The following is a 25395-nucleotide window of genomic DNA, read 5'->3' as shown; positions in this document are numbered from 1 at the left end:
ATTTTGAAAGAAATTAATACTTTTATTCAGCAAGGATGCATTAAATTGATCAAAAGTGACAGTAAAGACTTTTACATTGTAACCGGTTTTAAATAAATGCCATTCTTTCAGCATATTAGAATGATTTCTGAAGGATCATGTGACACTGAAGAATAGAGTAATGATGCTGATTTAGCTTTGACATCACAGGAATAAATTTTGAAAGATTGATGAAGATTTTAAATTGTAATAATATTTCAATATATTACTATTTTTACTTTTTTAATCATAAAATTTTTATACCATTAAATTGGTGAGCATAACTTGGTAAGCATAAGAGTCTTCTTTCAAAAACATTGAAAAATCTTACCGACTTACTGGTGATCCTGTACAAAAAAACCTTTTTCAAAATATCTACTTTTATGTTCCACATAAGACATAACAGGTGTGAAAGTCATAGTCTGAAACAACATGAGGGTAAATGATGACAGAAAATTATTTTTTGGTGAGCTACCACTTTAATAAAAATATTAAACATGCGACCTTCAACTGTACATCCAGTACCTGTGGAAACATTACTCTTTTTAATATTTTTGAAAGAAGTCTCTTATGCTCATCATTCCTGCATTTGTTTGATCAAAAATACAGAAAAAACAATAATATTGTGAAATATTATTAAAATTTAAAATAATGGTTTTCTATTTTAATATACTTTAAAACATAATTTATTTCTGTGATGGCAAAGCTAAATTTTCATCAGCCATTTCTCCAGTCTTCAGTGTCACATGATCCTTCAGAAATCATTCTATTGCTGATTTGATACTCAGTTATTATCAATGCTAGAAACAGTTGTGCTGCTTAATATTTTTTTGGAACATGTGATACTTTATTCAGGATTCTTTGATGAATAAATAGTTAAAATGAACAGCATTTATTCAAAATAGAAATCCTGAAAATGCATGCAAAAGATGTGTTTGCATCATCAAAACATGTGATTATCAGTTTGTTCCGATCAGTGGCCGATCGTTTGGAGTTAGAAAAATATAATACACGCTGTTGCATTCTCAATATTTAATGATTTAGTCTCACTTACAGGATATGTCCGTTCGCTTTTATAAGCAGACCCCTTGCGTGTCCATGTTAAACGCGCTTCTCGTGTGTAAAAAGTAAAAAAATAAATAAATAAACTGCCAGACTGCTGGTAATTATACGTTATTTAAGGCTATCTTATATTCGTTAAAATATTTATATGGAACTTTTGTCAAGTAAGCTACATTTGTCCCTTCGTTGCAAGCCTGTGCGCTCTCTAAACTGTCCAGGTGCCGCACTGTTCTTTGTTCCGTCAACATCACGTTATTAACAGACATTTAGAATATAGATTTTTGAAATTTATGACTCCATTTGAATCATTAGAAGATACTGTAGAATCGCGATTTATATGTGAATCGATTTTTCCCCCAACCTTAGGTATCAGTAACAGCAAGCACCACAAAGAAATGTTACATATTTAATTACTTTTAGGAATTACTTTCTGAATTGGCCTTTTTTACCATAATACCTGCACTATAAACCTGAATAAGTTGGGCTAACTCAAAAAATTTGAGGTAATCAGTTACTTCAAATTTTTTGAGTTATGATGTTCCCAATTTTAAGAAAGCAGAACAATCAAGTTTTGAGTTTGTAGTACTCACGTATGATAATTGCTCTTAACTTGAAGTACTGAGTTAGTTAACTCATACACTTGGATAGCAATTAACATAAAATATTTAGTTAATTAACTTTTTTATTTTAAGGTCTTCCAAATCAAATGAGTTATTTACTTCACTGTAAACCCTAATAAGAAAATTCAGAAAATGCCAACTTGCTAATTTGCTAACATGTTAACAATAGCATGGTATAGCACTTACTGAATGAGTACAGCAGCTTAAAACATGTAACTTACTTGCTCTCAAACCAAGCCACATGCACTACTTGTCACCATGATGGTAACTCTCCAAAAACCCACATTAAAGGATTAGTTCACTTTCCAATTAAAATTTCATGATAATTTACTCACCCCCATGTCATCCAAGATGTTTATGTATTTCTTTCTTCAGTCAAAAAGAAATGAAGTTTTTTGAGGAAAACATTTGAAGATTTTTCTCCACTTCAGTGGTCTCCAATTTTCTATTTTTTTTAAAAAAATGTATATGCTTTATATAAACAAATGATCGCCTTCAAGTGGTTCCGCCAAAACCGCACTTTGGAATTCTTCAAAAAGCACCTTCCCTATTCTACTAAAAACGGAACTGGCGCCACGTTCGTTCCGCAAGTTGAATAGGGAAGGCGTAGGACATACAGCCTAAGCTTTTTGAAGAATTCCAAAGTGTGGTTTTTGGCGGAACCACTTGAAGGCGATCATTTGTTTATATAAAGTATATATATTTAAAAAAAAAATTAGAAAATGACCGATTGTTTCTCTAGATAAGACCCTTTTTCCTCGTCTGATATCGTTTAAAGCCTTTTAAGCTACACTGAAACTGTAATTTTTACCTTCAACCATTTAGAGACCATTGAAGTCCACTATATGGAGAAAAATCCTCGAATGTGTTCCTTAAAAACCTTCATTTCTTTTCGACTGAAGAAAGAAAGACATGGACATCTTAGACGACATGGGGGTGACTAAATTATCAGTAAATTTTAATTTAAAAGTGGACTAATCCTTTAACAGAAACTCTTCTAAATTAGCATAACAAAACATTAATCACTACTAAATCTCCCTTATCCATTAATTTTGCACAAAAAACATTATATAACACTTAATTTTAGCATTTACTCTCCCTTTCGAGTGCCATGGGCAAAGCATGCTGGGAAATAGAAATCCCAGCCCAGTTTCAATTAAACTTAAGTTAGTCTAAATTTAAAAAAAATAGTTCATACAACAATTCATGAATACATTTATTGAATACAAATATGTAACATGCATTACTTTTTATTTATTTTTATTACCTGATAAATAAACAGAAACCTCCCCCCTTCCCCATAAAATAGTCATTCATATAAAAAAATAATGTGACACCGTGTCTCCACTCCAAATGAGCAACAGATTCAGATTTAGATTAAGCTGTAAGCGACACAATGCCTTTCCAGGGTTTGTTCTAAAATCAGCTCAAAATATTAAAACATGTTTGATATCCTCCGACTAGATAAAAATCATAGTCTGAAGCTTAAAAAAAAAATCTGTCAAATCCTAAAGACCAAAATCTGCAGATTGGCTCTGACTTTCGGCAACAAGAGTCAAAAGTCGTGGAATGGGGGAATGGGCAAAAGTCGTGAATTTATTCCAGCTTTTTAGCCAACTGACAGTAAGAAGCAGCAAAGCCAAAGTTGTTAATGTGTTATTTTCCATTAAAAGTAAAATTCCCCTACACTGGTCCTACACAAAAGCCAGCAACATTTGTCTTCAACTGATCCTCCATCTCATGCATTTCATCACTTACCTTATCACCTGTTCTTAAAATACATCTGAACATCCTTCAAATATATATCACATTTTTCAATTTAAGCTGAAAAGCTATCTTCCAAAGATAAAAAGGTATTCTAGGTATTCAGCTAAATATTGTGGTGAAATACTACTGCTAGATACTCGTCTGTCCTATATAAATAACTCCAAATGTGATCTAAGAACCTTGACCTGCTATAAGCAAAGGTCAAGCAGCCACCCATAGCATGCATTAATCTGTTGCTGTTGATTAAGCAAGGCCATCAGCATCCAAATTATCATCTTTAATGCTACACGTCTCTCCTCCTTCAAACACAATGCTGTGGGGAACAGGCTCCAAAGAGTGTCATCACATCTGTCTGTTCTTTAAGGGTAACTTATTGTTACAATGTAATAGAGGCTAAAAATTATCTCTTATTGGTGGAATTCATTCAATAGACACACAATGCTGTTAATCACCCAATCAATGATCTTATTAGGACAAATATCTTGCCAGCTAAATGGCATCATTTAAATTTAACCTCAGTTTAAGGATCAATAAACCATCACCAAACTCCAACCCTTGATTTATCGTCACCTTGTCTATTACATCTGCCCTGACCTTATTAGTGCTGCTTGATAAAGCAATGCTCACTATTGTTATTGCTGTTACTCACCCCACACTATTTAGAAATGAATGATACCTCAAATCATGTGGCTCGTTGAGGAAAGGTGTGCTATTACTTTTCTAAGTGATCAGACTTCTTTTCCTGGTAGGCAGCAAATAAAATGGTGGAAAATCCCATAAACTTAGCTATGTTTCCATTCACATATTTTTATGTGAATTTTGAGATATCACATTAAAAACACTGGATGGAAATGCCAAAATGTGCATAAAATCTTAAAATATACATTCAATAAAATGTATGCGTTCAATTGAGGTAAGTAATTTTTAAATTATTCAATAAGAAAACATGCTCATTGCACACTATCTAAAATATAAATATTAATTAAAAATCAAAATCTGTCAAAACGATTTGGTATAACCAAGATTTGGTCTCACACGATTGTATTCCCAAAACACCAGGTATCTGACTCTGAATGCAAGATAACATGACAGTGTTTTTATTGTGTTTCATCTGTGAGAGGCAAGTCATTTATTATGTAGGGGAAAAAAGTCACAAGCTTTCCTTGATTGCAGCAACTTTTTATTATTTTAATACTGATATTTTGTGCCGTCTTTCAGGAAGTAAAGATTTTGTGTTCTTAAACACATGGGTTGTGAACACTGTGAGTTGCTCCTATGACTAATCGAATAATCATAATACAAAGATGCAACTTTTCTGAAAGGGTTTTATCAGCTGTCCAACAGCTAAAGCACAGCAAGTTAATTAAAGTGCCCCTGTTATGTTTTTTGAATATTACTTTTCATTCAGTGTGTAATATAGCTGTTTGTGAATGTTAAAGGTCTGCAAAGTTTTAAAGATCAAAGTGCATGACAAATAAAGTTATTGTCTCCTAAAAGAAAGAACTGAAATGAGTCATCAGTAATTCCAGTCTCACTTCCAGTTACTGTAAGGGATCATTTGTTTCTGTTTAGGGTGGCTTTACTACATGTTTTAGTTCTGTTCTAGTTTTCAGTTCGTTTCTATGGTTTTTCATTGTTTGATTAATTTGCACACCTGTTATTCATTTCATTGAGTGGTTTGTTCTCTGTGTATTTAAGCCAAATGCTTCTTTCAGTTCATTGAGACTTCTCCTAACATTATACTTGGTTGTTTTGTTCCTGTCTCCAGTCCTGAGTTCTTTGTAAATAAAAAACCTAAACTGCTGTATTTAGATCTGTTCACTCATGTTTATTTTTCAACGGTGTGACAGTTATCACATTTAAATAATGCCAGCCTATGGTCTTCATTGGCTGCCTGTGAACAACGGCTACTTTGACTCGCCCTCAAACACTGTAGTTATAGCTGAGGCCTGGAAAAGTTTGGTTCATGTTGTCGACATGTCGAGAAGACTCTGTTTTCTGTGCTATGAAAGCCAATGCACTTTGCACTTCCAAAGTATGAGAACTCAGGCTCGAATTGATACGATAAAACTGACACCATCATTACTGTTTGTATCACTCTGTATACAGTTGCTGAGGAAGCCTCGGGAGCTGAAATTCAGATATGGTAGTCGTTGTTTCATTTCTGACATGTGCTGTAAGCGGTAGACCAATCACAACAGACTGGGCCATCTGACCAATCAGAGCAGAGTAGACTCTCGAAACGAAGTGAGACCAAATCTTTTAACGAACTGTTTCAGAATCTGTGAGAAAAGAGATGATGCTGCAAAGTATATTATGAGAAAATTTAAGTGTTTTATGAACCTATTGTAGGAGACCTCCAAAACAAAATTAGGAACCTTTAAAATAGCATAATAGGGGGCACTTTAAAACAGCACTGCTAAAAATATCAAAACTAAAAAAGGAAGAAAATTTTAAATAAACCAGTCGACCTCACTAATGCACTAGTCAATCATTGTAAGCTAATCCTAGCTGCAACAAACTCTTTGAGAAAAATAAGGGTAACATTGCTAAGGGATTTCTTGAATTAAAGGGTTTGTTGCAACTAGCTGCAGACATGTAGACTTGCGAGTGGTCTTTTATTTAATGGGCCAGTAAACAACCACCTAGCAATGTACCTAGAACACAATTGAAACTGCATAGTAACACTCTATAAACCATTCAGAACACATTACAAACCACATACAACAGCCTTTTTTAGCAACACCTCTGCAAACACCCACAGCACCCTAGCATTGTGCCAGTAATTTTTGGTCAGGTAAGCACCACTCACGCATACTTTTTCAGAAAACATAAAAATCCAGATTCATTTGCACTTTGCACTTACAAGATAAAGCACTTAAATGAATGATTAAACATTTCACTATAATCATTTAAAATAATTTATCAGCCAGGGTTTTCAACCAGGGTTGTGTACAAATACTGTATGCTAGAATTTTCAAAGTATTTTCCAAACATTTTAAACTACAGTGCCCTCCACAATTATTGGCACCCTTAGTAAATATGAGCAAAATGTGAAAATAAATCTGCATTGTTTATCCTTTTGATCTTTCATTCAAAAAATTCACAAAATTCTAACCTTTCATCGAAGTAAAACTATTGAAAGTAGGGGGAAACTTATTATGAAATAAATATTTTTCTCCAATATGTTGGCCACAATTATTGGCACCCCTAGAAATTCTTATGAGTGAAATATCTCTGAAGTATATTCCCATTCATATTTAATTTTTTTTTTAGCACACCAGGGTGACTAGGAGCATGAAATTGTCCAGCCATGACTTCCTGTTCCACAGGAGTACAAAAATGTGTAAACACAAAGGCCAAATTCCCTTAATCATTTATCACAATGAGTAAAACCAAAGAATATAGTTCTGATGTGCAGCAAAAGATTGTTGAACTTCACAAAATAGAAAATGGCTGTAAGAAAAAAGCTAACGCATTGAAAATCCCTATTTCCACCATCAGGGCAATAATTAAGAAGTTCCAATCAACTAAAGATGTTACAAATCTGCCTGGAAGAGGACATGTGTCTGTAGCATCCTAATGCACAGTAAGGAGGAGAGTTTGATTGGCCAAAGACTCTCCAAGGTTCACAGCTGCAGGATTGCAGAAATTAGTTGAGTCTTGGGGTCAGAAAGCCTAAAAAAAAATTACCAGACAGCACCAAAAGTTGTTTGGGAGGGTTTCAAGAAAAAACATAAAAAAACAAACTCCAGCATATTCAGTTGTCAGACATGACTGGAACTTCAAAAGAGACCTGGTTCTATGGTCAGATGAAACTAAAAAAAAAAAAAAAACAGATGGGTTTGGTGCACACAGGGATAAAAAGTACCCTATGCCCACTGTTAAATATACTGCTGGATCTTTAATGCTGTGGGCCTATTTTTCTGCTGGAGGTCCTGGACATTATGGATTCTATCAAATAATAACAGATAAAAATCAAAGCCTGACTGCTTCTGCTAGAAATCTTATAATGGGCTGTGGTTCCATCAGGACAGTGATCCAAAACAAACATCAAAATCAACACAAAAATGTGTCACTGATCACAAAATGAAGCTTCTGCCATGTCCGTCCTAGTTCCCTGACCTGAACCCTATAGAAAATGAGTGGAGTGAACTGAAGAGAAGAAGCATCAACATGGAGCTGGGAATCTGAAGGATCTGGAGAGATTCTGTATGAAGGAATGGTCTCTGATATCTTGTCAGGTGTTCTCCAAACTCATCAGGCATTATAGAAGAAGACTCAGAGCTGTTATCTTGGGAAAAGGACGTTGCAATAATTGGGTGCCAATAATTGTGGCCAATGTGAACTAGAGAAAAACATTTATTTCATAATGAGCTTTTCGCCCATTTTCAGTTGTTTTACTTAAATGAAAGGTTAGAATTTTGTGATTTTTTTTTTTTAATGAAAGATCAAAAGGATAAACCATGCAGATTTATTTTCACAGCCACCTTTGCTCATATTTACCAAGGGTGCCAATATTAATGGAGGGCACTGTATATTGCATAAATAGTAAATATATTAAATTAAACAGTATATATATTATATAATACTGTTTAAAAGTTTGGGGAGAGTACAATTTTTTAAAGAAATTAAGGCGAATTAAACTTGACAGTAAAGAGTTTTACAAAAGATTACTATTTCAAATAAATGCTGTTCTTTTGAACTTTTTATTCATCAAAGAATCCTGAAAAAATGTATCACAGTGTCCACAAAAATATTAAACATGAGCATAAACGTTTTTAACATTGATAATAATAAGAAATGTTTCATGAGCAGCAAATTAACATCAGAATGAATTCTGAAGGATCATGTGACACTGAAGAGTGGAGTAATGATGCTAAAAATTCAGCTTTGGCATCACAGGAATAAATTACATTTTAAAATAGAAATTCATATAGAAAACAGTTATTTAAATGTTAACAATATTTCACAGTATTACTGTTTTTACTGTATTTTGATCAAATAAATGCAGCCTTGATGAGCACAAGAGACTTATTTTAAAAACATTAAAAAACCATAGCAAGCCCAAACTTTTGAAAGGTATGTATATATAAAATATATAACGTACCTGTCTTGACATACAGTACGATACAAAATAAGCATATTTACTTGCATCAGAGGAGCTACACCTCTTTTGACTTTCCACCACTTGAAAAGAGAGAAACATCTAGTCCAACATTATAACAGCTCCAGCCGGCAATGGGATGGGCTGCTCTGACTGTCCATCGATCGGTTTGGATTTCCATTAAAAGGAGCTGGCGCACAAGGACTGACTGATTCAGAGCGAGTGCTTTTGGGAAGAGAGTACACTAGAGAAAATACAGCTCCTAAATAATCAATGATTGAGGGAGTAAATCAGCCAGAGTGAAAGAGGCCGAAATGTGGCCGGCAATTAATTAGGACATCTGAGGGAGTCAGATTCCATTTCTGTAGCCCACCACTCACATGCAATATCAACAGCATTAGTGCAGAGACCAGGGATACAAGAAAATGATTTGGTCCATTGAGATATGGGTTTCTGCTAAGTGGGTATAAGGCTTTTGCAAATAAAAGCCTGAATTGTAAGAAGGGCTGGGCAGTGTGACGGGATACACAGTGCAGTGCAACCATAGAAATATGGATTCTGCTATACTGTATAAACCGCAGTAGATTTATTTTACGTTATATACATGACTGTTGAATATTCTGTAAAAAAAATAAAATAATAATAACTATGTGACTAACCTTTATGTGCCAATTATATTTGGAATTCCAAGAATGTAAAAAATTATTAAACTTCATGTTTACAAACTTGGATGATGATAATAATTACACAAATGGCAGGTAATGTTGATTCAGCATCTTTTAAAAATAAGATATAAATGCTCATTTTGAAGCGAATGAATAAACATGCATACACAAACTCATAAGATAAACTCATTCACTGACTCTGGGAGTCACACTGTCATTAGATAGCATGTAGCAGCTGACTGCTGCATTAAAGTCTGTAATGCTGCCAATGCATAACTTATGTATCAGAAAACATTATGCACGATAAGTGAAATAATTTTTGGGTGACAGATAAAATCTCTTAAAGATGAACTAAGTAAACAAAAAATAACCTCTGAATAAAACTGTCCACCACTACAAGAATAGCTAAAAGTTATGCAAGTCAGATTTTTTTACATGATCATAATAACAGCAAAAAAAAAAAAAATTATACAAATTTAAACAGCGTATCCTCAAGCCCTCTCCATCTAAATGTATCAGCTAGTAAAAACATGAGTCTTAAAAGTTTCACCGCTACACAGCAAAATCCCCAGAGTTAAATCAACTCTGCTCAGATTACATTTGGTCCCTCTCTATATAGTGTTAAAGTAACACTGAAGCAGAGATATAGTTAATGAGATAAATAAGTGATTAATTAAGTTATGATTGAGCATTAGTGATAAACACCTGCTGTTAACAAGCAGAATTATTGAAGAGAAACACAATAACTACAAATGACTTCCAGCCACAGTCTTAGATGAAATTAACTGAAGATAAAAGACATTAAATCTCTCAAGATCTGATTAAACAACTCCACAAATAGCATATTATCTCATTAACTTTAACTATCAGTGTTATTTTAACTCTATGTAGAGAGGGACTATATGTTCTCTGAGCAGAGTTGATTTAACTCTGGGGATTTTGCTGTGTAGAGGTCACTTATTCAAAACAATAATAAAGGCGTAGCTTGATGACGCTGTGAATGAGCATGGAATCATGTGAGTTGTCGTCTTCACCTTCACAGCCGATGGAAAGCGATCCGACGGGACTCAGGCAGAAGTTATGTTCACGTCCCATGGAAGAGCTTCAGGCTTTTATTATGACTATATGCCGCAGTTGGCAGCTGTCGCTCCTTTCGTTTTGTTGTTTATGTTTATTTTATGATTAAATTTACGTTTAACATTTGCCGTTTCCCGCCACCTCCTTCCTTGACCTTGAACTTTGTTACAGTTACGTTTGATCACTTAAAGGATTAGTTCACTTTAAAATGAAAATGACCCCAAGCTTTACTTACCCTCATGCCATCCTAGGTGTATATGACTTTCTTCTTTCTGATGAACACAATCTGAGTTAATAATCACCCTGATGCTCCTAAGCTTTATAATGCAGTGCACGGAAACCACCTGTTTGAAACTCAAAAAAGTGCATCCATCCATCATAAACGTATTCCACACGGCTCCGGGGGGTTAATAAAGGCCTTCTGAAGCGAAGTGATGTTACATTATAAAGTAAAATAACTAGCTTCCGCCAGACCGCCTTCCATATTCAACTTATGACGCTACATCCTACGCCTTCCGTATTCAACTTACAAAACAAGCGTAATTGGCTCAGTTACACCTGTTTCGTAAGTTGAATACCTAGGATGTAGCATAAGCATTTTGAACTGCGAGAGCTATTACACTTTCTTCGTAAGTTAAATACGGAAGGCAGTCTGGCAGAAGCTAGTTATTTTACTTTATAACATGTTAAAATCTGGATATTTTTCTTACAAAAACAAATCGCTTCACTTCAGAAGGCCTTTATTAACCCACCAGAGTCTTGTGGAGTATGTTTATGATGGATGGATGCACTTTGAGTTTCAAACGTGTGGTTTCAGTGCACTGCCATTACAAAGCTTAAGAGCATCAGGGTGATTATTAATATAACTCTGATTTTATTAGTCTGAAAGAAGAAAGTCATATACACCTAGGATGGCTTGAGGGTGAGTAAATCATGGGGTAATGTTCATTTTAAAGCGAACTAATCCTTTAAATTCACATTATTGTATCTCGTTCTAATCAAATAGCTGCAAGTGCTGAATTACTACTCATACAGGTCAGTTTTTTGACTAATTAAAATTGTGGGGTAACACAGCGCTGATTTACTTGGTCAAAACAATCATACTAAAATACATTAGAGATTATTACTCTGTGCGTTCGCTCGGTGGCTGGTATGAGACACTTGTTGCACATTGCAGTAAGCTAGATCGATATTAGAATATCATATTAATAAAAAATAGATGACGTGTTGCTAAAATGCATGTAATTAATTTTAAAATATATTGTATAGCAGAGAAAATGCTGTATTACTGTTACTACAAATAAAGCTCTTTCTGATTATGCAATGTTAGCCACTTGACAAAACAGCATTGTCTCTGAGGCATGGTACAAACATGTTACTCGCAGAGAATCAAGAAAACAAGAGATTCAAACAAAAAGACTGTGTTAAGATATATAACAATGATTAGTTTTCTGTCAATAAAGGTATCCAAACAGTTGCTCACCTATCTAATAAAACACATAATATATTAAAGCATCTTTGGTGTTTCCATGGTTTCTACGGAAGTAAAACCGGAAATCGAGGGTAACGCGGATATGACATTGACAGGTGATGCATTGACACTGGTTACAATGGTTAAAATAGCTGATTTATCTGGATTTAAACACTGTTGGAAACATTTGGGATAATGCAAGTACACAAGTCAGCAAAATATTTAACACTGTTCTAGTGGTTTTTGGATATTTTAATCCAAAAATCATACATATTGTGCCTTTAAAGTCAACATTAAACCCTGACAACACTGACCCTATTTACTTTCCTACAGCATATTCAGTCTTATGATTTTTTATTAATGCATGCTACTCCAAAGAACAATAATACTTGCCATGATCATTTTTCATCAAAATGTAATAACAATTTTACTCTATGGCTGAAATCACTAATGCCTCTTATTTTTCAGCCCCTCCCCTCTAACTATCTGTCATAGAGACCACTTTGCACAATCCAGTCAGTTCCTGGTGGATAAAATCAAGTCCATACCTATGCTTTTTTCTCATTTAATATCTTGTTTAACTCAGAAATATGTCACATTACTCAAATAAAATGAGAATGCCATGTCATTCTGACTTCAAGTAAAAACGCAGAATTGTATGATGCCTTCAACACATGCAAACTGTGCACAGCCATACAATTTTTAGCACTCAAGACTAGCCTAAATAATCTTTTACCTGTGTTTTTGGAGTTATTAGTGCATATTTTTACATTGCATGTTGCTGACATGTAATTCTTTCTCATTTTATCCAGACTTTATTAGCAGATGACACATGCATGACAAAGTGTTACTTTAACAAGATGGTCCTGTGAACACAAGACTCTTGTGAAAGACGCCCCCCCCCGCAAACTCGTCTAAGAAACCATGACTTTGTACTTTCGCCTGTATGTTGTGAATGAGAACGTATACACTATTGTTTGTATTATGATATAATCCATATGCACTGTTTCAGGAATGCCATAACATTGCTTAATAAATCATGACTTTACTGAATGACTCACTAGGGCATTTTTCCCAAAGCAAGTTATTGTGCTTGAGTTATAAATAGCTCAAGGCTCCTCATAGTCTAAATTAGTGTCGTAAAGAAAGTCTCAAATCCGCTCCAGCAAAGAATCAGCAGAAAAGCATAAGTGAGAGCAATCTATTTTACAGAAATAAACTTATAGATCTATCTAGAAATGTACACAAGGATGCATTTAGATGCTAATTGTCCCTAACCATCTGACCAACTTATAACAATGCACTATAAAAGGGGTCAAAAGAAAAACCTAAAAATGTCCCATTGCCCTAAAGCTATGATCCCAACTGGGATTTGCATATGAGAGTGGTAAAATAAACACAACAGTTATAAATACAGTTAAAAATAAAATAAATGCAAAACTCTTTACCATATATTATTACAGTGCTCGTGTTAAATATACTTTAAATGTTTTGTCAACGTAAAATGTGCTTTATGTGGTTACCTCTAAATTAAGTGGTTATTTAAATTAGAATATTAATAAGTATGACTGAATAAAATTTCTAAATGACTAGCCTACATTAAGCTACATTAGGTAAATTTTAAAAGTCATATCAGGAAACAGCTAATTAAGGTAATAAGTGCATGTTTTTACTTTTTCACAGTGTATTGAGTAGTCTAAAATAAATTGCAATTATTTCCTGGCACAACTTAAATATTCTTGTTAGTATGTGTATTATTATTATTATTAATATTATTACTATTATTATTAATTTAATTAATTGCATTTACATGCAGTAATTAATAGACACTGTAATAAAGAGTGTTCCCATATTCTCTTATGCAAAAATCACAGTGTATCAAATGAAGCTGTTGGCACGGAGGCGCAGTTTTACCATTATAAAACACCCGTGCGAATAAACAGCAGCGTAAGTTCAAAACCCACAGGATTCTTCAGCATTTTCAGCACTCGAATGTCAATTTATAGCAATGGATGTCCCTGTAATGTATTTCTGTATTTGTTAAGCTCTCGTGTGATGATCGGTGAGCGGGTATCGATCGCCTCACCTGCCGTCCCGCGCCTGTCCCAACAGCTCTGGCTTCGAGATGTTCTGAGGTGGCTTAAAATGCGATAGAAAAGAGCTACAGAACTGTCGCAATGTCCCAAATTGCATTTTCACCAGCCCCCTCCTCCCTATCCGAGCCCAGTAGTCTTTCACTTGAGGAAACAACAACAGCACACCCACAGCCCCGCGACCGCTACATCCGACGCGCTGCCGTGTCGATCAAGTCCCATATTTTCCCGGAGATCTGATGGATGTGCGCCTCATGCTCCAGCCCTGAGGTGCTGCTGCGGCTGCTGGGAGCGGGGGATGGATTCTGTCTGACGGCGTGCCAGAGAGAGAGAAGAACAGCGCTGCATTTTTACCAGCTGGAATATCTGGAGCTGCGTCCATGCGCCACCGTCTCGCCTCGAAGAATCAGACAAACTGGAGCAGCACAGACTCTCTCTCACACATCATTCCTGACGCGCTCGCGCTGGCTGCTTAATTACACGGGTCTCTGTGAGAGATGCGCAAACGGGAGCGTGAACACGGCGTTCTGTTACAGTGAGCTCTAACGGGAGAAGTGCACTGAGAGAGGCAAACCCCTGTGATCATTTTTAGGCTAGTGCATATGATAGCCTATCCTAATATACTGTCTAAGCAGTCAGCTTACTAGGTTTTAAGACACAGCCTGTGCACTGTCTATTTCAGCAGACGCTCAAAGCAATATTGGAGCAGCGCGCTCTACAGTGCACGGGTGATATATGTAACAACTTTACGAACGTTTTGTCTTTTACCTCATCGACGCGGGTTAAAATTTGTTACTTTAAGAAGTGATAGGTTATTTGAAGAGGATCTGGCAACATGAGGGCGTTTCTGCACGTAGGCCTGCTTGGCGAATCGAATCTCCTTTAGCGTTCTGAGACGTGAGTATATTTTAATCTCCTTTCTAATGTTTTTCGGTGCTGCTAAGATCTTTAACCACATTTTACAGGACATTTTCTCGATTTTTTCGTTCGTTTCTCTCTTTGTCCCTGACATCGTCATTATAGCTAAAAGCTATATCATCGCTAACATGATTGAAGTCACCATAAATACAAAATGGACAACTCTTGGTTTATTTAATCGAAATAAACCAGCCACCTTGGTGAATGATGTTACGCAGGTGGTGGAGTAATAACTTCTTTAAATTATACCGTTTGAGATCGAATTAATGCTAGATTTTTAGCTATAAATTATGGACATGGCATCTATGACTAATTATCATTTTTCTCAGTTTTTTTGCTTTATTTCCAGATTCAATCATAGGCTCGTTCTTACGTACTAGAGCACGTAAGTGCATGCGCACTCTTCAAAAAACGGTGCTTAAAATCTCTTGACAAATATGACATTTGTATATATTCGAAATGAAATATGATTTGATAATTTGAACATAGTTTGAACTATAGTTTCGGGAAACATCAAATCATTGAACTATGTTAGTAACAACGGAACTTGCAATGCTAGTTGGCTAACGATGCTTTTGGAAAACGCACCCCAAGTCGAATTCACGATGGACAAAATCAAGTTCCGCTCCTAATTTTTCTTGTTTGAGAAGCCGTTTCACTGGGATGTAGGCTACGTCACAATAGGGAAGAAAAGACTAACTTCCGTTGCATGCGGACTTTACAAGGGATTACAAGGGCTCATCACTCAAGCATCACAGTACTTGAGACAGTAGTTTAGTACTCTAGAAAGTGACAAAAATGATGAAAAACATCGTTGGTATGACTTCATTTCTTTTTAAAGGGATAGTTCACCCAAAAATGAAAATTTGATGTTTATCTGCTTACCCCCAGGGCATCCAAGATGTAGGTGACTGTTAGTCTGTTAGTCGTATAATGCATGTCAATGGGAACTCCATCTATAAGAGTCAAAAAAAAAAACATGCACAGACAAATCCAAATTAAACCCTGCGGCTCATGACGACACATTGATGTCCTAAGACACGAAACGATCGGTTTGTATGAGAAACCGAACAGTATTTATATAATTTTTTACCTCTAAAACACCACTATGTCCAACTGCCTTGAGCATCCGGTTGGTGAGGTCTGAAAACAACGTTCTGATGACGGAAGTGATGTCTCGCGCTTATATTTCAATGAGCGCGAGACATCACTTCCGTTGTCAGAGCGCGTTCAGACCTCACCAACCGGATTCTCACACAAACTGATTGTTTCGTGTCTTAGGACATCAATGTGTCGTCACGAGCCGCAGGGTTTAATTTGGATTTGTCTGTGCATGTTTTTTTGACTCTTATAGATGGAGTTACCATTGACAAGCATTATACGACTGACAGACCGCAACGGTTGGAGTTAAAAATCATCATTTGTGTTCTGCTGAAGAAACAAAGTCACCTACATCTTGGATGCCCTGGGGGTAAGCAGATAAACATCAAATTTTCATTTCTGGGTGAACTATCCCTTTAAAACGTTTCATATTAAAGGCCCGCTCACGCCAAGAATGATAACTATATTAGCATCCACACTAATGCAAAATAAGGTTCTGTTTATTATAAGCATGCGCTTTATGTCATCTGCCGCTTTAAATGCTCGCGTTCTTTAAATAAGGATGGATTCTGACTGGCTGTCAATGTTTTTATCATTCATCAGCTGGAAAAATCATTTTGAAAGTGATTGATATTGTTTCTCAGTGACGTTGTTATAGTTGTGGTGTGGACTTTCCTGTTCTCATAGAATTAGACAGATTATTAAAACGGTATAGTTATTATCCTTGGTGTGAACAGGCCTTTATTGTGGTGTTTTCTTCTGGCTGGTTGAGTTGAGACAGCATTGGGTGGGATGTTGTGGGGAGTCTTTGCATTCAAAAACAGCTGAGCACAGCTAAATAGAACAGAACCTTGAGACGTGTCAATCACGATGGTTCTGACACTGAAAAAACAGCAAGATGCAATGAAACAGCTGAAGAAATCTATCTGACACATATGTACCAACAATTAGGCTATAAAATAGTTCATTTGGAACTTGCTCCATCTCTGCCCTGCATCTCAATCCAACTACTCAAGTAGGCTGAATAATTTGTTGAAAATTTTGAGCAGTCAAAATAATTACCATCATTACCATTATCTATCTGAGCTCAATGTGTGCAAGTCCATCTGACACTGATGTGGCCTGTGTAGTCAGTGCACTTTCCTCATTAGCTCCTGGACCACTTACAGACCCTTAATGATTTGCTGGAAAGAGTCTGACGGGATCGCTAGTCCACTTTACGAGTCAGTCCAGAGCTAATGGGTATTGCTGCTTGTAGCTTAGTAGTGAAATATCTGTTCTAGTCATGAAGGCTGTAAGCACTATTAAGCAACCCACTATTAACCCCAAGTATTGTCCAGAAATCATACCTTTGTAGTGTACTTCAAATCTTAAAAGTATATTTTTGATAAAATGCACTTGCTGATAATAACACTAATGAAATCAAAGGCTACTTGAGTATACATAAAGAGAGTACACTTTTTTAATGCACTTAAATATACTTTTAAAAACTTTGTAATCATGTCAAATTGAAAGTTTCACTTTAAATACATCTTAAATCAATAATATTTTTTTTTATTTCAATGTGCTGACTAATATACTAAAGTGCTTGATTATAATTTTAACAGTAGTGTGTTATTTGATATTACATTTAAAGTTAATATATTTTAAATATGTAATTACAAATATATTTAAATACATGACCTACAAGTTTCAATAGAAATTACATTAAAGTCTATTTTAAATTGCATGTAAATATGTACTTAAGTGGGTCAAAAAACATAACTCTTAATTTCAAGTAACTGCATTTAATATCAATTTAAATTATAATATATTTTAATGTAAATGTAAGTGACATGCAATTAAATGTCCAAAAACATTACATTCATTTTTCACTTAAGTATATTCCTTTAGAGTATATTATTTCTGTAATACAGACTCTTTTTAAAAGTGTACTTTTTCACAAGGTTAACATCATAATAATAATAATAATAATACTGATTACTACTATTATAATAATAATAATAATACTGAGCAAACACATATCAATCACAACACCCTAGTACAGTAGCAGAGAGCTTAGCAAAGTCAGGCATCACTCACATTCACTTATTAAAATGTAACAATGTAGTTACTGCAAAATTCATGACCATTAGTTTACCCCTAGGTACCTGTGAGGCAACAGTCACTGTACACTAAATGTTGCTTTGACTCAGAAAGTATCAAACATATATAATTGTCAAAAAAAAAATTAGAGGTAAATGTTAACTGCAAAGCATGTATTGTGCCTTCAACATAGCACAACTCTTAAAGCATTTGTATGTTTGAATTTTACTGATGCTCCTAAAGATCTCAAACATGTGCAGTTTCCTGTGTATTAATGCTGCTGTAAGTGATATTCTTAATTACCGCACATAAAATGTCCATACCACATTACAGATATGTCCTGAGAAAATAGCTAAGAAATCCTGAAACTGAAAAACAAATCATATAGTGGTTTGCTAATTTCTCTATAAGAAAAAAACAAACACGTTTTTCTGTTCTATAAATTATCAATGATAAAAACAATTCATTTAAGTCTTTTTCACTCCGAAAATCCTTTAACAAAGCATTCTCATTGAGACAAAACCGTCTGATAGCATCAGTCCCACACATTTTACATTGTCTGAGGCCAAGCAATGTGCAGGAATATAAATGTCTCACCTGTCTGAGGGGACCCCTGAACCGTTTCTGAGAGGGTCCTGGTTTGTTCCGGCTCGGCCTCCTCTTACTTTGGCTTGGGGCCGTGATCTGGACCCCTCAGAACTGTAGAACCACGCTCCCGACTTGGTGAGGATTTCTTGTTGTTTTCGGCACAGGTTGCATACCCACATTACCTACATGGAAGATGACAAATTAGGATTAAGGAAATTCAGTGAAATATGAGATTAGATTAGCACACACACATACACACACAAAAACGGTCAGAAAGAACATAAGAATATAATAACAAACAAACCAAGATGTCCAGCTTCTATAGAGGTATAGTGTTCTAACTATTCCTTTTTATCATACAGATCAGAGATCAGTAGCGGCTCCTGACTGTGAATTTAGTTAGGGCAGATTCTGGGTTTTAGCGCTGGTTTATGATAAACATTTTGTAAGCTTTATATTCTATTGGCTGAACACATGCAGAACACTTTTGGCAGAGTTTGCGTTATTCAGCCTGACTGAATATTATTCATACTTCACATAGGAAGAACAGACATGCCAACTAGTTACTGACCTGATGCAGACTAATAAACACATAGCTGAAGTGGATGGATATCGTCTTGGTCTGGAGCGGGGTTTACATAAGGTAACGTGAAAATAAGCGGGGCAGTCTGAAATTTGCCCCAGTGACTCTCAATTAGAGCGCGCTGCAGTTCCATTTTCCACCACAGATTTACATTGAAAAATTGTGGGGCACTGTAGACTGGGGAGGGCTCACTCGCCACCCAGCTTAAGCCATATGTTAAAATTATGATTTTGATATTCTGCTTTCTTTACGACTTAAAATAGTCTAAAAAATCTGAAAAATATTTGTTGGTAAGTAGATGATTCAACTATCAAAGTATCTTCTACTACTACTAATAAAACATTCATCCATTCATTCTCCAAACCGTTTGCCCTAGTGTTGTGAGTATGCTGGAGTCTGTTAATATAGAATAAAATGTATTTACTACAGTAAGGATACCTTTGTGAAAAAGAAGTGGGCTTAATTGTATAGAATATTCACTTGTAGTGTACGTCAAATCTTAAAAGTGTATTTTTAAAAAAAACTGTACTTGCAGATAATAAAATCATAATGAAATAAAAGGCCACTAAGTGTACTTACAGAGAGTACACTTTCATGACTGACTCTTAATGACTATGATTCTTTGTAATAATGTCCAATTAGAAGTTTTACTTTAAAGTACATTTTAAATCATTATGTTTTAATAATATTTTGATATTTTTTTAAAAATTGTAATAATATTTTTTTGAGAATATATTGGAGTCCTATTTAAGTGGGTTGAAAAAAGTTGCAAGTTCACTTACTGTTAGGGATGCACCGATACCATTTTTTAAGGACCGAGTACGAGTACCGATATTTTTTTTCTGGTACTCACTGATACCGATGCCTATACATTTATTAATTTCTCTCTTTTTTTCTTTTTTTTCTTTTTTTGGTGATGTTCCAGTTTTCCAAGCACAACACAGTGGGACTAATGAATGTAGGACAGCTTCTTTATTATTACTCTAATGAAAAATAATTTTTATGTGCTTGTCACAAACTTAAAGAACAAAAATTTCACAGTGTCCAATAACCTTCAAAGGGCATAATTACCAATATATATAATTGTTGCTATATAAAAAGAAATTTACAAATTACAAACAATACAACAAATACTATAGAAATACAAATTAAATAAACTTGTTTTTCAGATACAGTAGGTTTATTTACCATGTATACGTTTATTTAATGTCTTTTGTTGTTTTATTAACATTAATGACAAATATTTAATTAGGCTATTGTCCCTTTAAGACCGAATCCATGGATACTGACACATGTCCTGTTTTCACTCAAATGTTTACGTCCACTTAAGCCATAACCGACTGTATTTACGTGAGATACTCCACACGATGGACATTTTGACAACTATGTGTGCATTTGACCATTCAGGCGCAAGGAGAACTGATCGCGCGCTGTCTGAGAGAACTGGGATCGCGCGCAAGAAAGAGAGAGAGAGAGAGAGCGCTTCTGGTCTGTGTCATTCAGCGCGATTCCGCCTATCCCGCCAATGTGTGGGTTGCCATCAATAATTTTGAAGTATTTCCACACCCCCAAGGCTGACATTGTTTCTGCTGCTGCAGTTGGTGTCTCCGTGCACGGGAAAATCTGTCAGTTACGTCACATGAGGTATCGGTCTTTGGTATCGGGGGTATTTTTACGAGTACAAGTATGAGCTTGGTATCGGCCCGATACCGATACTGGCATTGGTATCGGTGCATCCCTACTTACTGTAATATAATTTAAACTATAATACATTTTAATTTAATTGCAATTAACTAAACCAATTAAACCATTTTAATTCAGCCCCCTTGTAATTTACCATGGTAATCATAGTTTCCATACAATAAAATACCACATTTCATTTATTTCCATAACGCAAATAATGTGTGATGGGTTACATGCTTGTTTAGCAAGGGGCTTTGTTCAAATCCATTAGTATCAATGACTGTAGTAACAATTATTTAGAACCTAAAGGTTCTGTGATAAAGGTTCTTCATGGAACCATTGATGCCAGTAAAGAACCTTTATTTTTAAGAGTGTATGGTAAACGTTTGCAAGATTGTGATTGTAAGATTGGCAGACTCGCACATCTATAAACTGCACTCTCATAAACATTGAAGTCACACACATTTAAACTGTGCAGGAGACAGTGAGAGCAAGTAAATCAATGGCTACCATTAGAGCTGCTAGAGGAGAGTGGTCACCTGTCTTTGCTGAGTCACCAGTGAGAGAGACAGTCAAAGAGAGAGAGAGAGAGAGAGAGAGAGACAGACAGTCCAAAAGGGAGAAAATGAGTTTGTGTGTGAATGGAATGGGCCCAGAAAATAGAACAAGAGGGCCATTAGTGACAGCCAAGTAATAAGGAAATATTGCCTGAACTGCTTTCAAATGGACTGTGGACATTAAAGTGCTCAATGCAAATGTTGCTACATTGAGAAATGCATTACCGCAGAGGCTACACAAATTTCACAAAAGAAACAAGTGACTGACAAAAGACTTGCAGTATAAAGCATTGCAAACAATGTAATAAAATAAAAAAAAGATAAAGCTATTGATTTAAAATTAATTGTATAGAAAAAAAATTAAGTTTACTATAACCAGATGTATACAAATTTAAAGTTTACAAGTATGGAGAGACTGTCTTGAATATACGTCATTCACAGTGCTTGGGAGTGGGCGGACAAGGATCATGCTAGTGTAGTTCTTTACCAGAAATTGCACAGTTTTGCACATGATTTTTTTTTTTTTTTTTTTTTTTTTTTAAATGAAGATGAAATAATGCAGACTGATGGCTTCAACCAAAGTGTATATTATTGATGAAAACAAGCTTGCAAGTTGAGTGTGATATGAATGCGATTTTACTTGTGGAGCCTTTTGCACTCTATTGCTCAGAAGAAAAAACACAGTTCATAAACCTTTTTTTGACCAATAGAGGGGCATGTTGTAACACTACTGTATATGGGGTAAGTTGTCACAATGGGAACCTGCAAATAAACAGCCTATAGGCTGTTCAGCTGAATTTAAATAGTAAAACAGAGTATAGAAATAAAGCAACCTATAAAAATATAAAATGAATGCATTGGCCAACATATATTGTAATTAATAAATTGTAAAGAACACAGTTCAGGCTTTCAGTTAAATCTACCTTCATTAGGCCTAGTTGACTCAAGTCTGAATGTATATGTTAACATTACTTTGTTCACTTGTTTACTCAATAGCGCTAGCGTACAATTGATTTTGATATTGAATGGAATTCATGAAAAAAATAGGAAAAGGAAAATACACATTTATATACTAGACGTTTGTTTTAAAAAACAAAGTTACTGAGCCCTTGTGACAACTAGCCCCGGTCTCATCTATGAGTCGAAATGAGTCGAAAACATTTAACATGCTACTTAGTGCATAAATTAAGTTTCCTACCGATTTCGTCGTTGCGAGTCATTTTGTGTCCGTCGAGGCAGATGAACGTCGAAAGAGAAGATCGTTATAGCGTATAAATGACTCTTGAGCGTCTGCTGCCTCCCTCAGAACGATAAATGATCAGCTCGGTTCAACTGGATTCTGAGAACGGCATGAGAAGCCACACTTGGGCTATTGAGCTGCTGTCAGTTCTGCGCATGTCTGATAGCGGAACCGGTCGGCGTTTAAGAGGCTGAATGCGCGATGAAGCTAAGGAACTCACTGCTCTTCGCTTTAGTCTACATTATTTACGGATCCTACCGCTATCAAGCCACTAAGCCGGAATTCAGTTCATTACAAATGCATGCCGTCTCAAACCGCCCGAAAAAACACAGGTAATAACAGACACGAAGCTGTAGCCAAACACTGTAAACACTAAAAACAATGTGAATGAATGAGCGTCCTCGGGTTAATTCATCTCTCTCAAAAGCTGTAATGAAGTTCACCTAACATGACCTTACAGTGTGTGAATGAGATCTAAGTGGACTGAACTCCTATTTGCAATAAAAATAATATTGCTGTTTTCACTGAATGATTTTAGTTGAAATGGCTAAAAACAATGAACGCAAATTAATACATTGTAGCATGAGGTAGAGACTAGAAGTCAGACACCTTTAAACTTGCTTCATTCTCTCCCAACATTTCACAATGCAACAGAATCGGCTTGTCATGTGTTTGTATCCTATCCACTAGGAGAGAAGTGGCTTAAATTGAGCAAGATACAAGTTTACAAAAGAAAGTGTAATCAACAAAATGTTAACATCAGTAAACGGATCCAAAACCTCTATTAATTATAAATAACTTTATAAATAGCCTAACTCCCATTTATCATCAGACATGTTTATTACACTTAGAAATGCCAACATTTAGAAACATTTAGAACAATTAGAAACAGTACTTTTTTTTTTTTTTTTTAACTAGGTTTGCAGATCTAATGTATACTAATGTAAAGCCAAGTACATGTTGGGATACTGGGAAAACACATCTGTAAAGAATTGAGTGAAATGGGTTCAACACTTTATAGTAATTTTTAAGTACATTTCCTTGTTCTTTAAAAAATAGATGTCTGTTCAGATACATTTGAATGTCCATGTATTAATTTTTGTGTTAGCACTTAGAATAACCTAAATAACCCTAACTGTTTTCTAAATGTATGTTTTAGATCTAATTGTGAACAATTCATTTGCATGTTTCATTTTTAATATATGTTTGACCTGGTAATGTCAAAATGTCACAACTGGATCTTCAGTGCATTATTTTCATGAATATGTCTAGCCATAGATAAAATACATCATGATATTAGCTATTTGTAGTTACACCTTTAGAGTTCAATGCATTACAACACGACATAATACAATAACCTATTAATTCGGATACATTTGAAAACGGCGTTTTCATTTCAAAATACTCCCCATCCACACTAGCATTTTCAAGCATTTTCCAAAAGTTTCTCATCCACACTGAAACGCTGGAAAACGCTAAATTCACCTTACTGTGCATGCGTAAAACCCATAGACTGTAAAAAAAAACCTCATAAAAGCTCACTGAAATAATTCAGATGAAACAGACATAATCAAGTTCTCATCTGGCAGGATCATTTTATTTAGCAAAATATCTCACCATTCAACTGAAGCGTCCAGTCACCATTATATATGTTTGGTCTAAAACGCAACTGCTCTCATGTTTTGCCGCAGGACAGCAATTGCGAGTAGATTTTCTGTCATATTTGCAGGACTGTGAGATGAAGAGTGTGCAAAGTAACATTTTAGCAACTGTGTGGAAGTGAATAGCACATAACAGACACAATAGCGGCATAAGACACATCTATTGGCTCAATATGCGTCACATGACTAAACATGTATGCGTCATTGTTTTTAAATAGGCTACCTCCATTTTCATAGTCCACACTATATTGCGAAAATGGCTTTTTCAAATTTATCCACTTGGGAGTGCTTTTCAAAAAGCACAGTTTTCGCAGGATAAAAACGCATCTTAGGGGCTGTTTAAACGACACCGTTTTAACTAAAAACTGAAAATTTTTTATGAGTTTTGGCCGTTCATTTAGCCTACACGACAACAGTTTTACAGTTTACTGCACTTTGATATTCTTCTTGTTATTTCCCTATAGAGGCTAATAAATCAGAAGTCTCGCACATTCACAGAAAACACCTTATTTCCGTGTTGAAAAATAAGGTGGATAGACTAAACACGCAATACGCATGTGCAAGACGTCACCATTTTCACAGATTTGCATTTTTTTCAGTTTACACGGAGATGATAACTGTATTGTTTTCGAAAACGTACACTTTGAAACCTGTTTTCAAAAGTTTGCATTTTCAGGCCACCAAAATGTTGTCACCATGTTGTCATGTAAATGAACATCCAAAACACATAAAAAGTTTTAGTTGAAAACGTGTAAACAGCCCCAAAGTGCAGGTTTTTGAAAACGATAACATTGCCATCTCTGTGTAAACTGCAACAACGCGAATCTGTGAAAACGGTGACGACATATACATGCGTATTTAATCTATCCACCTTATTTGTCAACACGTAATTAAAGGATTAGTCCACTTTCAAATAAAAATTTCCTTATAATTTACTCACCCCCATGTCATCCAAGATGTCCATGTCCTTCTTTCTTCAGTCGAAAAGAAATTAAGGTTTTTAATGAAAACATTCCAGGATTTTTCTCCTTATAGTGGACTTCAGTGGTCTCCAAACGGTTGAAGATCAAAATTACAGTTTTAGTGCAGCTTCAAAGGG

At 35.3% G+C, this 25395-nt stretch overlaps 1 protein-coding gene across 16 annotated transcripts in view; it reads right to left on the bottom strand.

The window, feature by feature from the left end:
* Window positions 1-25395, bottom strand: part of rims2b (regulating synaptic membrane exocytosis 2b) — a 156592-nt gene that overhangs the window by 104901 nt on the left and 26296 nt on the right. For all 16 annotated transcript variants that reach the window (XM_051873788.1, XM_051873789.1, XM_051873795.1 and 13 more), the window contains exon 5: window positions 18582-18754. In XM_051873788.1, coding sequence (XP_051729748.1) covers window positions 18582-18754 — 173 coding nt within the window. The remainder of the gene's footprint in view (window positions 1-18581; window positions 18755-25395) is intronic.

The sequence above is a fragment of the Ctenopharyngodon idella genome, chromosome 19 (genome assembly GCF_019924925.1).
Source record: "Ctenopharyngodon idella isolate HZGC_01 chromosome 19, HZGC01, whole genome shotgun sequence".
Taxonomy (NCBI): domain Eukaryota; kingdom Metazoa; phylum Chordata; class Actinopteri; order Cypriniformes; family Xenocyprididae; genus Ctenopharyngodon; species Ctenopharyngodon idella.
Note: the sequence above shows the minus strand (reverse complement) of the source record. Positions and strands in the feature narration are given on the sequence as shown.